The sequence below is a fragment of the Boleophthalmus pectinirostris genome, unplaced genomic scaffold (assembly GCF_026225935.1).
Source record: "Boleophthalmus pectinirostris isolate CB_2022bp ecotype Guang Dong unplaced genomic scaffold, ASM2622593v1 HiC_scaffold_12, whole genome shotgun sequence".
Classification (NCBI taxonomy): Eukaryota; Metazoa; Chordata; class Actinopteri; order Gobiiformes; family Gobiidae; genus Boleophthalmus; species Boleophthalmus pectinirostris.
The window spans coordinates 9,864,832-9,879,133 of NW_026571018.1; the positions used below are offsets into that span (position 1 = coordinate 9,864,832).

The following is a 14,302-nucleotide window of genomic DNA, read 5'->3' on the forward strand; positions in this document are numbered from 1 at the left end:
GCATACTACTATAAATGAGTTCTGAATGAGATTTTATAATCAAAGTATTTTTGTGTAGTGAGTAATGGTCATTAGTCGAATTGGATCTGGTTTGCATGGGTGCAATGTCTTAATTTTCATTTAGGTGGTCTTAAAAAGGTCTTAAAAAAGTCTTAAATCTGGGGTAGTCAAACCTGGGGATACCCCAATTACACAAAATTTATTTAAGCTTTAAGCCATGATATAATGTAGTTTCCTCATCACAAACATACCTGGAGTTATGTTTTGTTTCATTCACACGTCTTTCCTTTTTTATTAATCTCTGTACATCTCCAAAGCTCAAAATGCTCTGTTCCACCTTGTGATGTCATGAAGCGGTAATTAACAGCTCCTTTTACCTTTAGTTCAGTATAGATTGGCAATTTCAGCACTGAAATCATCCAAATGATTCTAGTGAAGGTGTATTGAGTTTAAAAACACATTGGAGCACTTCCTGCATTACCACATGCCATCACAAAGTGGAACAGGATATTTTCTGTTTGAGAGAAGAACTCAGTCTTAATATGCAAGTTTCTGTGTTAAACATATGCAAATGAAACAAAACACATCTCCAGGTCTGCTTGTGAGGAGGAAACAACATTATAACATACAGTAGCAGAAAAAAAGCTAAATATATTCCCATTAAAGAATGAATGAAATCAGTGTTTCAGTAGAACGCTCAGGTCCTCTTTTATTTCATTTGCAAACTTGATTTGTTTATAAAATGTGGTAGAAAAAAACAGCTTCATTTGAATGCTTTAATCTTACGTCTTCTTTCTTGGGTTAGACCTGGTTTAGCCTTCGTTTAAGTTTTAGTTACTTAAGACCTGGTTTACTTCTGGTTTAGTCCTTGCCTAGTCCTTAGACACAACTTAAAGGTCCGATATTACGCAGATTTTACTCTTGTGAGATTTAAGACATGTTATAATGTAAACAAAACACGACTCCAGACTCCAGGTATCAGATGAAGAAAAAAGGTAGAGCGCTTCACCGGGTTGTAAAAAAGTACAAAATAACAGAACAGGTGCACTACGAGGGTTAAACCTGTAATCTAAACAGAGTGTCGCCCTTACTGAAAAATGTAAAAGTGGGCAAGGTACAAACCTGAACTCAAACAAAGGAATTATCGAAAAAAGACGCGGATTATAGTTAGCAAAAATAAACCGCGAAGAGATTTCCTATGGTACCATCAAGACACCTGAAGTTTCATCAAGGTATTTGCTATTTAAATTGTTTCATAGCTTATTTAATGAAAGTAGCACATTTACTGAACTAAAATGTCATTAATTTATCCAGGAAAACCTGCACTAGTTTACGATTCAACAAACGCTATGATCAACATGGCGCACGAGTGGAAGAGTCTGTGAGCCGAACCTTGAAAGAATCAGCCATGAAAAGATCCTCACAAACGTTAGAAAGATCCGCTCGCAAAAACTGATTAATTCCAGAAGACAGAGTTGTGGATAAACAAGACAATGAAGAAAACATCGCTCCTACGACGAGTGACATGTTTATATGTGCGTTGGAAGATACAGTTTCTACTGTCACTCACACTGCAAATGTTTTCTTTTTAAATTTTTTTAAATTCTTAGTTTAAAAGTTCAGTAAATGTGCTTCTCTCATTAAATAAGCTATGAAACAATTTAAATAGAAAATACCTTGATGAAAGTGACATGAGTGTGTCTTGATGGTACCATAGGAAATCTCTTAGCGGTTTATGTTCTCTAGCCATAATTCTCGTTTTTTTTCCGATAATTCCCTTGTTTGAGCTCCTGATGAGTAATTTCCAGAGGAACAGTGAAGAAACGAATTGTTTTATCCCTTTCAGATTTCTTTCTTTCTAGAACAACCAAATACACAACAAAACCTGCCCATGTTTCTCCTATGCTGCTGAAGTCAGTGACATATTGTGCCCGGTGTCATGGTGGCGTAGGTACAGTTGCTATAGGGGTCACGTGATGGTGCAAAGCCTCTATAGTCGGTTTTCCTCGAGTTTGTACCTTGCCCACGTTTACACTTTTCAGTAAACACAACATTCTGTTAAGATTACAACTCCAGGTATGTTTGTGATGAAGAAACAACATTATAACAGATCAGAAAATGACGTAATATGGACCTTTAAACTTATTCATGTTAAGACCTGGTTGTGTCCTAGTTTAGTTGTGGGTTAAAACTACTTTCAGTTCTAGTGTAGTCCTGGTTTAGATCTGGTTTAGTTCTGTTTAATTCCTGGTTTGGTGAGACTTGTTTTAGTTCTGGTTTAATTGAAGCCTTTATTTGTGTTTCAGTCTGAAGAGTACGTTTCGGAGCTGGAGGAGTCTATGATGGCCCAGTGCTCAGAGAGACTTCAGGAAAACGCCTCCAAAGAACTGTTCAAAGACTGCACCAAGTAAGACCTCCTTTTTATCGCATACACACACATGTTTTTGTCGGGTTAATACGAACAGAGGTGACAATATTCCAGTGTAAGTTAATGGGAACTTGAAGAGCTGCATGCGAACTTATTCAACCCGTCTTTATACTGCAGAAAGAAAAAAACATAAGAATTGTTAACTGTGCCAGTTATTATGCCCCAACAAACCCATTGTTTATTCAGTTAAATGCATTAAAATTACAGAACATAGTTGACCTAAATACAGCTGCTGTTATGTATAAATATATATATATATTTTGTCTCCAGTAGATTAGACTACTGTAATAGTCTGCTCACTGGTCTCACCAAACGAGCTGTGAGACGCTGCAGAACATCCAGAACGCTGCAGCTCGGGTCCTTACTCGAACTAGGAAGTACAAGCACATAAGTCCTGTGCTCAGGTCTCTGCACTGGCTTCCTGTGCCTCAGAGAATAGACTTTAAAGCAGCTCTGCTTGTGTACAAGTCTCTCCATGGCCGAGCACCAAAGTACATCTGTGACATGTTAGTGTCATATGAACCATCTCGCACTCTGAGGAGCTCAGGGACCGACCTCCTGCTGGTGCCCAGAGTCAGAACTAAACAAGGGGAGTCAGCGTTTCAGGTTCATGCAGCTAAAACCTGGAACAGTCTGAACATGTGAGACAGACTCTTCTGTGACACTGTTTAAATCCAGGCTCAAAACATTTCTGTTTAACTGTGCATATAACTGAAAGGTTTTCATTCTGCACTCTTCTCTCTAATTTATGTCTCTCTTTTTTCATTTTAATCTTCATGATTATTTATGTTTTGATTTGTTTTTATTATGATTTTAATGTATTTCTTATTCTGTAAAGCACTTTGAATTACTTTGTGTACGAATTGTGCTATACAAATAAACTTGCCTTGCCTTGCCTTGCCTATAAGGTTCATAGACTGTGTTTAGGTGAGATTCAAACCCAGAGACTTGTTATAATTTGAGAGGAACTGGAGTATATATATATATATATATATATAAAAAAAAATAAGGCCAGGACTAACAACAAAAGTAGCTGTATTTTTATTTTCTGGGGACCCATATTTTAAAAGTCACAAACTTTCACGACCCAAGTCAATAGACATTATTTGTAAATCACAAAATAAAGGTGGATTTGACCATTATTGAACATTATTGAGGATATTTTATTGTTGACTGAGTGATCGCGTCTCTCTGAACAATTAGTATTACTCCATAAGTCGCCTATTTGGGCATTAAATGTAGCCAATTTCTTTTTCAAGCTTTACCATCTTGTTCTTTTCTCCTGAGGTAGCTTTGGCAGAGCTTGGACTTGTGTTTTGTTATCTTTAGTCTTTTTTTTAACCTCTGTCTGTTCAGTTCTTACCTATGTACCATTTCAAGCTCTTCATTGGACTTGCATGATTTGAATTGCAATAAATAACTGGAAAAATTAGGGTGTTTTAAAACTTTTGACCGTTAGTGTATGTCCATTTATACATGGACTATTATTAAGTGGTGGGCCAACAGCATTTTTCTTTTCATTTACTTGTTTGTCACTCTTAAAAATGCACCATGACAGAGAATGAAAGCTGTGTTCGAAAGTCCACACTCTTCCCACTTAGGGCACTATTTAGAGGTCATGCCATTTTTAGGGGTGTCTTGTGGTAGCTGGACCAGTCCATATAAACCACAAGTGTCGGAAAAAAACAACTGTGTTTAGAGACAGGTCTTTAACTGGACAAGACACTTGAGAAGAAATTGTGGTTTATGGCACTGTGGATCCTGATTCTGAATAAAACACTCTTAAATAAATCGTTATGGTGTTAGGTGCAAGCGTGAGACCTTTACCTTTGCTCCAGGTGTTAAAAGAGCGATCATTTCCACATCAGACAGACAAGTAGAGTGTGAATCCAGCGTGCCAAAAGTTTGTGTGGTTATTATTAGTCCATGTGTCGGCCAGTGAGGGTGGACATTCGGACACACCCAAGTGTCTGGTAAAGTGTCAGCCAGTTGGTTTCCCATGATTCTCAGTGAATGTTCTGGGTTGGTCAAAAAGAGGTGACCCTGTCAGTAGCTTCTGCATTCATTAAAATCATGGACAGGCCCTTTAAGGTCACAAGAGCCATGAAAGTGAAATCACGAGTGGATTCACTGTTATTAATTTAATTACGACAGATTTATGCAACACAAAAGTCCAAAAAAGAATCAGTGTGATGCTAATTCGGACTGCCGCGGTTAGGGAATTTCTCGTTCGATGTGGTATAGCGGCTCAACAGCGCGGTATGCAGTGATACCGCAACAGCACTGAAAACTCTCTCCAATGATGCGCTTGCTGTGCATGTACCTTGGTTGTGGCGTGGATATAGCGTGTATAGCATGGGAGAAGTAACATTTGGCTTTGGAACAAGTGCTGCTGCATCTCAGCTCGGGTCAGAGTCCTGCACCAGATCGAGGACCTGCAGACTTAAAGGTTGTATGGAGGATTTTTTTTTGTTTCAAATTGTCAATGATAGCATTATAGAGATGCAGTAGCCTTGTAATTATGATGACCAAAAAAAAGAGAATAAAAATTCATCAACTCTGGATGTGGTGGGGCCAGCTAAAAATTTGCCAATAGATAACGACACTGCCTCGTTATCTGTTAGCTGACAGGCTGTCAATCAATCTCCCTACGTTTCTAGCGTAACTGACTTGCCTGCGCGCCGCCGGTACGTGGTTTACGTACGCCTGTCACGCAGTCCACAGACGCAAGCCGCACAGACGCTGTTTACTCCACCAACGCAACAGTTCTTAGCGGCTTTTTTTGACCTATATCTTCCTCGCAGTTAGCACAAAGTTTGTTGCAATGGCGACAAGAATCCAGGAGCAGTTAGCCGCAAAAGAAAGTCCGTTTTTGAGATTGCTGAAAGAAGAAGACAAGGGGAAAAGCAGCGAAGCCAAACTAAGGTGATTCTTGTAGATTCATTCCAGCGATGGCGCGACTGAAGCAGACGCAGGGTCTAAAGACTGACGCACTGGTCGCCAAATTACTCCTGGACAGGTCAAACTTCTGCTTATTATGAAAACGTACTTTATTTCCAAGAGCTAGACAAACGTTTTTTCAGGACACGAAAGCGATATCCTATGTCTGAAAACGTAATTTTCAAGGCAAAGAAAGAGTCCGCTTGCTGCTGCGTGTTGTAGCTAGTTCATTCGCACTGAATCTCCACGCAACCTTCTCTGCACCCCTTTCCTGCTCCTGTCCCCGCTGCCCGTTCCGCTCTTCCCCCTGCTCCTCACTTCTCCGGGCACGGAATCTCCGCGCACCGCTCCCCTCTCCTCTCTCTCCTCTCCTCTCTCCCTGCTCCGCTCTTCTCCCTGCTCCTCACTTCTCGTCCGCGCACGAAATGTCCGCGCCCCCCCTCCCCCGCTCCTCACTTCTCCTCCTCTTGCCTAACCAACACTGTAGTTAGTTGTTTACAAGTCATGTGCAGCGCACTGGCTGTTTCTGGCGTAAAGAGGAGGCGGGAGGAGGCGTTTCTACGTAGGGAGCTGTAGGGGAGGGGGGGTGGTTTCACGCATGCGCAACATTTGAAAAAGGACAAACAGTCGCTGGATTTCTCGTTCCTTGGAAAATCCTCTATACAACCTTTAAGAGAGCGAGAACAATGAGCTTGTGGAGCAGGTGTCCGCAAAGCGTGATCGGGCGAACGGCCGTACTTACCTCCGTGGGGTGCAGAGTTCTACACTGGTCCTTTCGCCTGTGGTCACCCAACAGTCTTCATGGGCACACCTTAGTCCTGGGTTAGTCCTGGGTTAGTCCTGGGTTAGTCCTGGGTTAGTTCTGGGTTAGTTCTGGGTTAGTTCTGGGTTAGTCCTGGGTTAGTCCTGGGTTAGTCCTGGGTTAGTTCTGGGTTAGTCCTGGGTTAGTCCTGGGTTAGTTCTGGGTTAGTCCTGGGTTAGTCCTGGGTTAGTTCTGGGTTAGTCCTGGTTAGTTCTGGGTTAGTCCTGGGTTAGTCCTGGGTTATCACGGGTATGTTAAGGGGTGGAATGTTAACGGGTCCTGGCAAGTGCGAGTCTCTAAAAATGGACCCGTGCAGGACTCTGTGTTGGGTCAGTTTGGTCACGTGCGGTGATCACAGTGGGCCTCTTAGTACCGCGTTGATTAATTTTTGCGTTTATCGCGACAGCCCTAGTACTAACAGACGCTAACACTTAAAGGTGCATTTTGTAACTCTGGTGACAGCCGCCTATTTGTCTCCATGGAGATGTTTTTGCTTTGTCTGGAATATTTCACATTATGGTATTAAACATTTCTATCTTCACGGAGACCAAACTAGACCAAGTTACAGGTCAGATCTGTGGAGAGGCAACCCCTTTCTATGTATTTTTGAGCTATAAACCCACCTGTAATTTAATAAATATAAGGTAGAGCTGTTTAATGTCATACTATGGAACTTTCCAGGCAGAGCGGTGACGTATCCATAAAAACAAGGAGGTGATGAACACTACACCAAAACGTTACACAGTGCACCTTTAAGTGTGATTAAATGCTTCACTTGTTGATGGAGCAAATCCAAACTTTTACACATAGGCGGAGTTAATGATCAGAAGGCAACAGTGAAATTACGGCTGCAAAATAAATCACAATCAAATCCAAATTTATATGGACGTAATTATCAATTAGTAACTCGCAAAGGCTACAGTTCTGAAGTAACATAATTTCCTCTATGAGCAACAAACTCTCCGGTCTTATTCTGCATAAAAACATGTTCTGAAATGTGATTCTTGTTATAGTTTGTCAGTTCAGATTTCAGTGTTTTGTCAGTGAGTGAGTGTACATGCGCTCGAGTATCCCGGTTATCCCGGGTTTATTGAGTATTCCAGTTACGCGAGTGTCCACGTAGATGCAGTATCCTGATTTCAGTAAACATGGATCTGCCAGTATCCCGGTTATGAGAAACGAGGATACTCTTACTGAGTTTTTCTGATAGTATCCAGGATACTGTGGCCTGTACACGCAGTATCCTGATTTCTCAAACCTGGAGCTATACTGAGCATGTGCGAACTAAAGTAACAGATACAGTAGGAGCAGTTACTTTACCAAAAACTCCTACTCAAACTCCTACCAGGACTTTTAAGTAATAATATTTTATACCTATAAACAAAATAAACCAGTCTACTGTTTAATACAGCCACCATTTAACTAGGGCTGGGTATTATTAAGAAGTTGCCGATACGATACCTCGATACAGTGCACGTTTGATTTAATACAATTTAATACGATATATTTCAGATCGATTCAATTCGGTTCAGTGAAAAACAAAGGCTAAATCATGGCTGTGATACTAACTCCACTAAGTCTGTGTTAAGATGAAAAACACCCATTTTACTCAAAACAGTGAAAACGTCAACACAGTTGTATAGGAGTGTGCAAAAATATCTAAATATCTGAATATCAACATATCGTAACGTTTAATGTGATGATACAGTATCGATATCGTGGGCTGCTGTATCCATATATCACCAAGAGTATTTTTTAGTATGTTTTAATAAATTATTTTGTTACAGAGCTACAGTTTTGTTGCTTCTTCACAGGAAGGAAACCTGTTTATGCGACACATTTGACATTTTCACTGTTTTTATGATTAAAATGTTTGTGTTTCATATGAACTTTGCACAAGAAGTGGTTTAAGACTTTTAGTATCACAGCCATGATTTAGCATTTATTTTGTATTGAGCCGTATCGAATTGATTTCAAATGTATTGTACAGAATTGAAAGCTCACTTTATCGAGATAAGTATCGTATTGTGCCCTATATATCGAGGTATGTATTGTCTCGGCAACTTCTTAATGATACCCAGCCCTACAGTTGGAGCTCTTACACAAAATAATTTAGTAAAATATCCCTAAAAATACTCTTGACGATACATTTCGACATTTCAGTATTTTTGCACAGCCCTAATCTTCATGGAGACCGAACCAGACCAAGTTAGAGACAAACCGGTGGCAGACCTGCAACCAAAAATTTCCACAATGTTCCACAGTGTTGCTGTTTGTTTCATCTCTTTCAGACTGATCCATGACCAGAAAAGTTCCACAGTGCACATTTAAATAGTTTAGGCTAGGTTTGGTTGCTTTATTCATACTCGTGGGTAAATTTGTTTTGCAGATTTGAGAGGCTGGTCCTACATTTCTTATTTCATTCATCCACGTTTTGTACAAAAAAACATGTATAAAAACACAATTACAAAATAAAGTGTAACAGTGCTCCAGTACAGAATGTTTTGTTCCATAAATAATTAATTAAATTAAATTCATTCTTCACCCTTGGCTAAGATGACTGATTAAATATATAAAAACACACGATTTTTACAAGACAGGGTACTAAAATCGTCAGATAAATAGATTACAATTTATTCATAAGTACGATAGCAGCTGAAGCTCTGAGTTTAGTGGATATTGGACGTCTTTTATAATACCCTGGGACGTCTTCTGTAGCTGTCTTGAGTACAGGGAGTTCAGGCGGCTCTGAGGATGGACAGTCACCGAACTCGCCCATTTTAGCTTTACCTGTCCACCAAATCCACACATTCCACCCTCACAAACTGCATCTCCGAAATAAAGTCCAGGCTGCAGTCAAACTTCCTTCAACTCAAACTGTGACAAAACTGAAATAATCATTGTCAGCCCCAAAACACTCAACAAAACCCTCAATAACCTCACCCTCTCCATCGACGGCTCCTCAGTCCCCTCCTCCTCCCAGACCTTGACCAGACCCTTTACTTTGAAGACCACATCAAACACATCACCAAAACCGCCTTCTGTTACCTCCTATAGAACAGTGTCAACATGGTTCTTTCTACACGGCATAAGGACAACTTCCTCAGACAGTGAAGGTGTTGGTGCTTCTTTTAGACACAGCAGTACAATTCTCGTCAAAGCTCCATTTATAATCAAAGAGTCTCACACTCAGCTGACTGCCCCTTTACTGTCATTTTGAGGCGCACTCTTTCGAAAGTCAATAATCATATCCTTCGTTTTGGACACGTTTAGGTGTAGATATGACTCTTCACACCATTTTACAAATCTCACGTTGCTGTGTGTTTTGTCTCTTTCAGACTGATCCATGACTTCCTGTCCATGGCCCCGTTCGCAGACTACCTCGACAGCATGTTCTTCAATCGTTTCCTGCAGTGGAAGTGGCTCGAGAGGTGAGTCCCAGCGCTCAAATCTGAACAGGAAACCAGAGTCAGACTGATACTCCGCGCCGACGTCAGGTTACAACGGAGAAACAATGCACATGTTAGTGATAACGACCAAAAAAAGTGTTAATATTGTCCGAAAACTCAAGAAAAAAAATACTAAATTGATTTGTAAACATGGCATTATCAGGCATTTCTGATCAATACGAGCATTCATGGTCCTGTTTCATTTTCAACAAAAAGGTGACAGGGACTTTTTTTTAAAAAATCTGTGTATCATTCGTTCATTTGTTTTTCAAAATAAAACCAATAATAAGAAAATTGAAAAAAAAAAAAACTATTTTCTTCATTATTTGTCTCCAAAACCAAAATGAAAAAACGGATGATGATTAATTTTTTTTAGTTTTTGATTTTATGTTTAAATTAATAATCGAAAAAATGGATAACGGACGTTTCCCGTTTCCGTGACTTAAACTGTGACGCCGGACTTTTGCGCCGCACGGACTGAACCAGGACTGAACCAGGACTAAAACAGGTCTAAACCAAGACGAAATCAGGATTAAACCAGTCTCAGTAACGGTCTGGTCCCAGTCTCAGTCCCTGTCTTGGTCCTGGTCCTGGTCCCGGTCTCGGTCCTGGTCTCAGTCCCAGTCTGGTCCCGGTCTCGAGCCAGGTCTCGGTCCTGGTCTCGGTCTCGGTCCTAGTCTCAGTCCCAGTTTCAGTCCCAGTCTCAGTCTCAGTCTACACAGGCGCACCTCCGGGCCTGTCCTGGTTCAGTCCTGGTTCAGTCCTGGTTCAGTCCTGGTTCAGGCCTGGTTCAGACCTGGTTTAGACCTGGTTTAGACCTGGTTTAGACCTGTTTTACTCTTGTTTCAGTCCATATGCGGTGCAAAAGTCCAGCATCGCAGTTTAAGTCACGGAAACGGGAAATGATTGTACATAAATGTATCCAAAATAAACTATATATCCAGCTGTTCTACAATCTCTACATTTAAAAAATAAAATAAATATGCTTATTTATATATATAAAAAAAACAACAAGATACTCTTTATTAAGCTTTAATCATTTCAACTTGATTATGAGCTTGAAGATTGTTTGACACAAAAATTTAAATCACAATCACATGTTTTTTAAAACTTTCCTTAACACTTCAAATTTCTCTGATCTAGCAAAGATTTTAAAACTTATATCAGGTTATTCATCTTGTTTTCAGATTTATTAACTACTTGCTAGACCAGAGACTGCGTAATTTTAGTGCAGAGGTTGTTTATTTTAAGATAACTTGTCAATTTGCTGCATGGACAAATAATTTCACTATTTTTAAGTCACTTTCTGATAGATTTAAGTGATTATATTTTAAATTATAGCCAAGTTTTCTTGCAGTGTGTCTCTGCGCTGGTCCCTCTGGAAGTGGCCCAGATGATGTGTTTATTTATGTATGCAGCAGTTTGCCTGGAGCTCTGGTTTAATATTTACGATCTGACCTTAAATATGAGCGCTGGAGTCTGACCCATTTGCCTTCACTTTACCAGGAGAAAAAGACCTGAGATCTGAGAGAATGTCCCGTCGAAATGGTTCAATAAATATGTAAATATTTAGCAGTGAAGATTGAAATGATGCAGAAGATATAACATTTTATTTTTTATTGTTAATCGCTACAGCAGTGGTTAGTTTTTCATCATTTTAAAACCCGTGCATCTGTTTTTTGGGGCAAATGCGAAACCAGTTGCACCTCTGTTTATCACCCCAATATTTTAGACCGTGTACAAGCGGTCTACGATTAAATAATAATAATGATTCTGCATTTTTTCATAATTAATGGCCCTATATTACGCAAAATCTTGTGAACTTTAAGCCATGTTATAATCTTGTTACCGCCTCAAAAATTTACCTGGAGTTGTTTTTTTTCTTTTTACTTTTAATTAAAGACTAGACTTAGACTTAGACAAACTTTATTGATCCACAAGGGAAATTATTTGACTAAAAACAAAACACCAAAACTTAAAACATAAACTCCCCACCCCTAACCCACCCTTTTCCCAACACACACACACAAATTTAATAAAATAAAAGTAATGTGGTAGTGCCGCATAACCATACTTGCAGGGCCCCCTTATATATATATATATATATATATATATATATATATATATATTATATATATATATATATATATATATATATATATATATATATATATTATATATTATATATATATATATATATATATATAATAATATATATTATATATATATATATAATATAATTTAATTTCTCTTTCTCTTTTTTTTTAAAAACGTATTTTTATTAAATCATTTTTGGGGCAAATCCTGTAAAACATAGTCATCCATTTGAAATATAGGCTTGAATAGATGCATCAAGAATTTCAAAGGTGTTTCTTGGTGAACAGCTGGTGCCTTTCGCTTTGGCGTTGACTTTTTAAATTCGTAACCAAGCTTGAGTGAGGGATCGGGTTTTTGTTTTGATGGCGCTCCACATACAAAATGTTCGTCACAAACTGGGGATGATTTCTTAGGCAGTCACAGGTTATGTTTTTCGTCTTTCCTGTGGATCAATCCTTCTCTTCGCCTTCGCCTTTCACTATTTTTCAATCCGTTGGGAAGGGAAATAGTTTGAACGGAGGTTTACAGTCACACACATCTGATTCCCTTTTGCATTTATGGAGTTCGCAAACAAATTTCTCGAGCTGTTTTCAGCTGTTAGGACATCTAACAAGCACACAATTACGATGTTTGAATCCCAAAACTAAAATATGACTATATCAGAACCAGAAACAAAAGCGATATGGTTCAAAAGACTTGAAAAGATCGGCTTTGACAATAGACACATCCCACTGGGAAATCAAACATGGTGGCTTGATGCTCACTTTTTCAGAAAATCCTTCCCAGTATGCACTGTGCAATGACAGGAAGTCTTCATTTGTAACGTTGCAGTTATTTGCTCCATAAGATACACATCCTTTATTTTACTTTTCCACTGGAGTTTAGTTGGAGTTGTGTTTTGTTTCATTCACACATGTTTGAGTAACCCTTTATTATTAATTTGTCTACATCTCCAAAGCTCAAAATGCTCTGTTCCACCTTGTGATGTCATGATGTGGTAGTTTCCAAGTTAACATCTACATTTTACCTTTAGTTCAGTAGAGACAATTCCAGGGCTGAAAAATTATCCAAAAGATTCTAGTGAAGGTGTGTGGCGCTTAAAAACACAGCGGAGCACTTGCTGTATTACCACATGACATCACAAGGTGGAACAGAGTGTTTCCTTTTTGCCAGACAAACTCTAAATATGCAGGTTTGTGAGTTAAACATGTGTGAATGAAACAAAACACAACTCCTGGTCTGTTTGTGATGAGAAAACAACATTATACACATTATCAACTTTAATTTAACGTCTCTCTCTTTTTAATTTTGTCATGATTATTAATGTTTTGATTTGGTTTTATTGTGATTTTAATGTATTTCTTATTCTGTAAAGCACTTTGAATTATTTTGTGTACAAATTGTGCTATACAAATAAACTTCCATGGCCCTTGTCTTAAAAAAAGATCATAAAATAGTGTAATATTTTAATAAACTAAGCTGTATTTTTTATCTTTCTTCAGACAACCTGTGACAAAGAACACTTTCCGACAGTACCGAGTTTTGGGTAAAGGAGGCTTCGGCGAGGTGAGTATCAGAAATGAAATACTACCTTGTACTTGTACTACAAAGGGCTGATTTTCTGAAGTACATTAATGTCATTTGTGAAGTACTTTCCCCGAGGCAGCGTGGGTATTTTCTGTGTGGATGGTATTGTGAGAGGAAGTGAAGCTTGTTAAGGTCTAAGTCATGAGAGTAAACAATAAATCAGAAGTGTTTACACCTTTTTAACCTTTCTGTCTTCATGGAGACCAAACCAGACCAGGTTACAGGTCAGATCTGTGGAGAGGCGACACCACTCACAGTCAGAATGTTAGTTTTTCTCAATATTTTTGAGCTGTAAAACCCACTGTAATTGAATAAACGTAAGGCAGAGCTGTTTAATGTCATACTGTGGAACATTTCAGACAGAACAATGTGTAACTTTTTGGTAGAGGGTCCGTCACCTGCTTGTTTCTATGAAGATGTCATTGTTTTGTCTGGAATGCTCCACAGTGTGATATTAAAGTGCCCATCTCATGTAAAATAACTCTCTTCACATTGTATCTTCTACACATAAACAAGCACAATTTGGGTTTTGGAATATCCATTACACAATAGTTGAAATCTTACTGATTTGTTGGAGGCAGTCAGAGACCAGGAACTATGAAAGACCGACTATTGCTCCTCCCCCGCCCCCCCATCCTGAGAAAGCACAGGCTCCTCCCTCCAAATGTGACATAGGCTCTGAGTGAGCCGCCCTTCCTCCGCCCATCTCAGGGAGGGAGGGGGAGACAGACGTGCACTCTGATAGTGGTAGGAATAAACTTTTATTCATCATGGCGATACAGCGCGTTCAGCCGCATGTGTTGGACCCGGAATCGGACGAGGACTTTGAGGAGCACGAACCTCAAGCACCGCGTCTGCATCAGCTGAACATTACTGATTGGTAAAGTATTAATAAACGCTGGTAGATAAACTTATTATATCGTGTGAACACTGCAGGGTAGAACAATGAGCTTATGCTGTCGCTTTTGTTTAGATGTTCATGTGGGAATTGTCAGTCGA

General features: G+C 39.2%; 1 protein-coding gene across 1 annotated transcript in view; it reads left to right on the forward strand.

Moving 5' to 3' along the window:
* grk6 (G protein-coupled receptor kinase 6) overlaps positions 1–14,302 on the forward strand; it is a 106,001-nt gene that overhangs the window by 74,107 nt on the left and 17,592 nt on the right. The window contains exons 5-7 of the mRNA XM_055148336.1: positions 2,307–2,407; positions 9,509–9,601; positions 13,219–13,282. Of these exons, the coding sequence (XP_055004311.1) occupies positions 2,307–2,407; positions 9,509–9,601; positions 13,219–13,282 (258 nt within the window). The remainder of the gene's footprint in view (positions 1–2,306; positions 2,408–9,508; positions 9,602–13,218; positions 13,283–14,302) is intronic.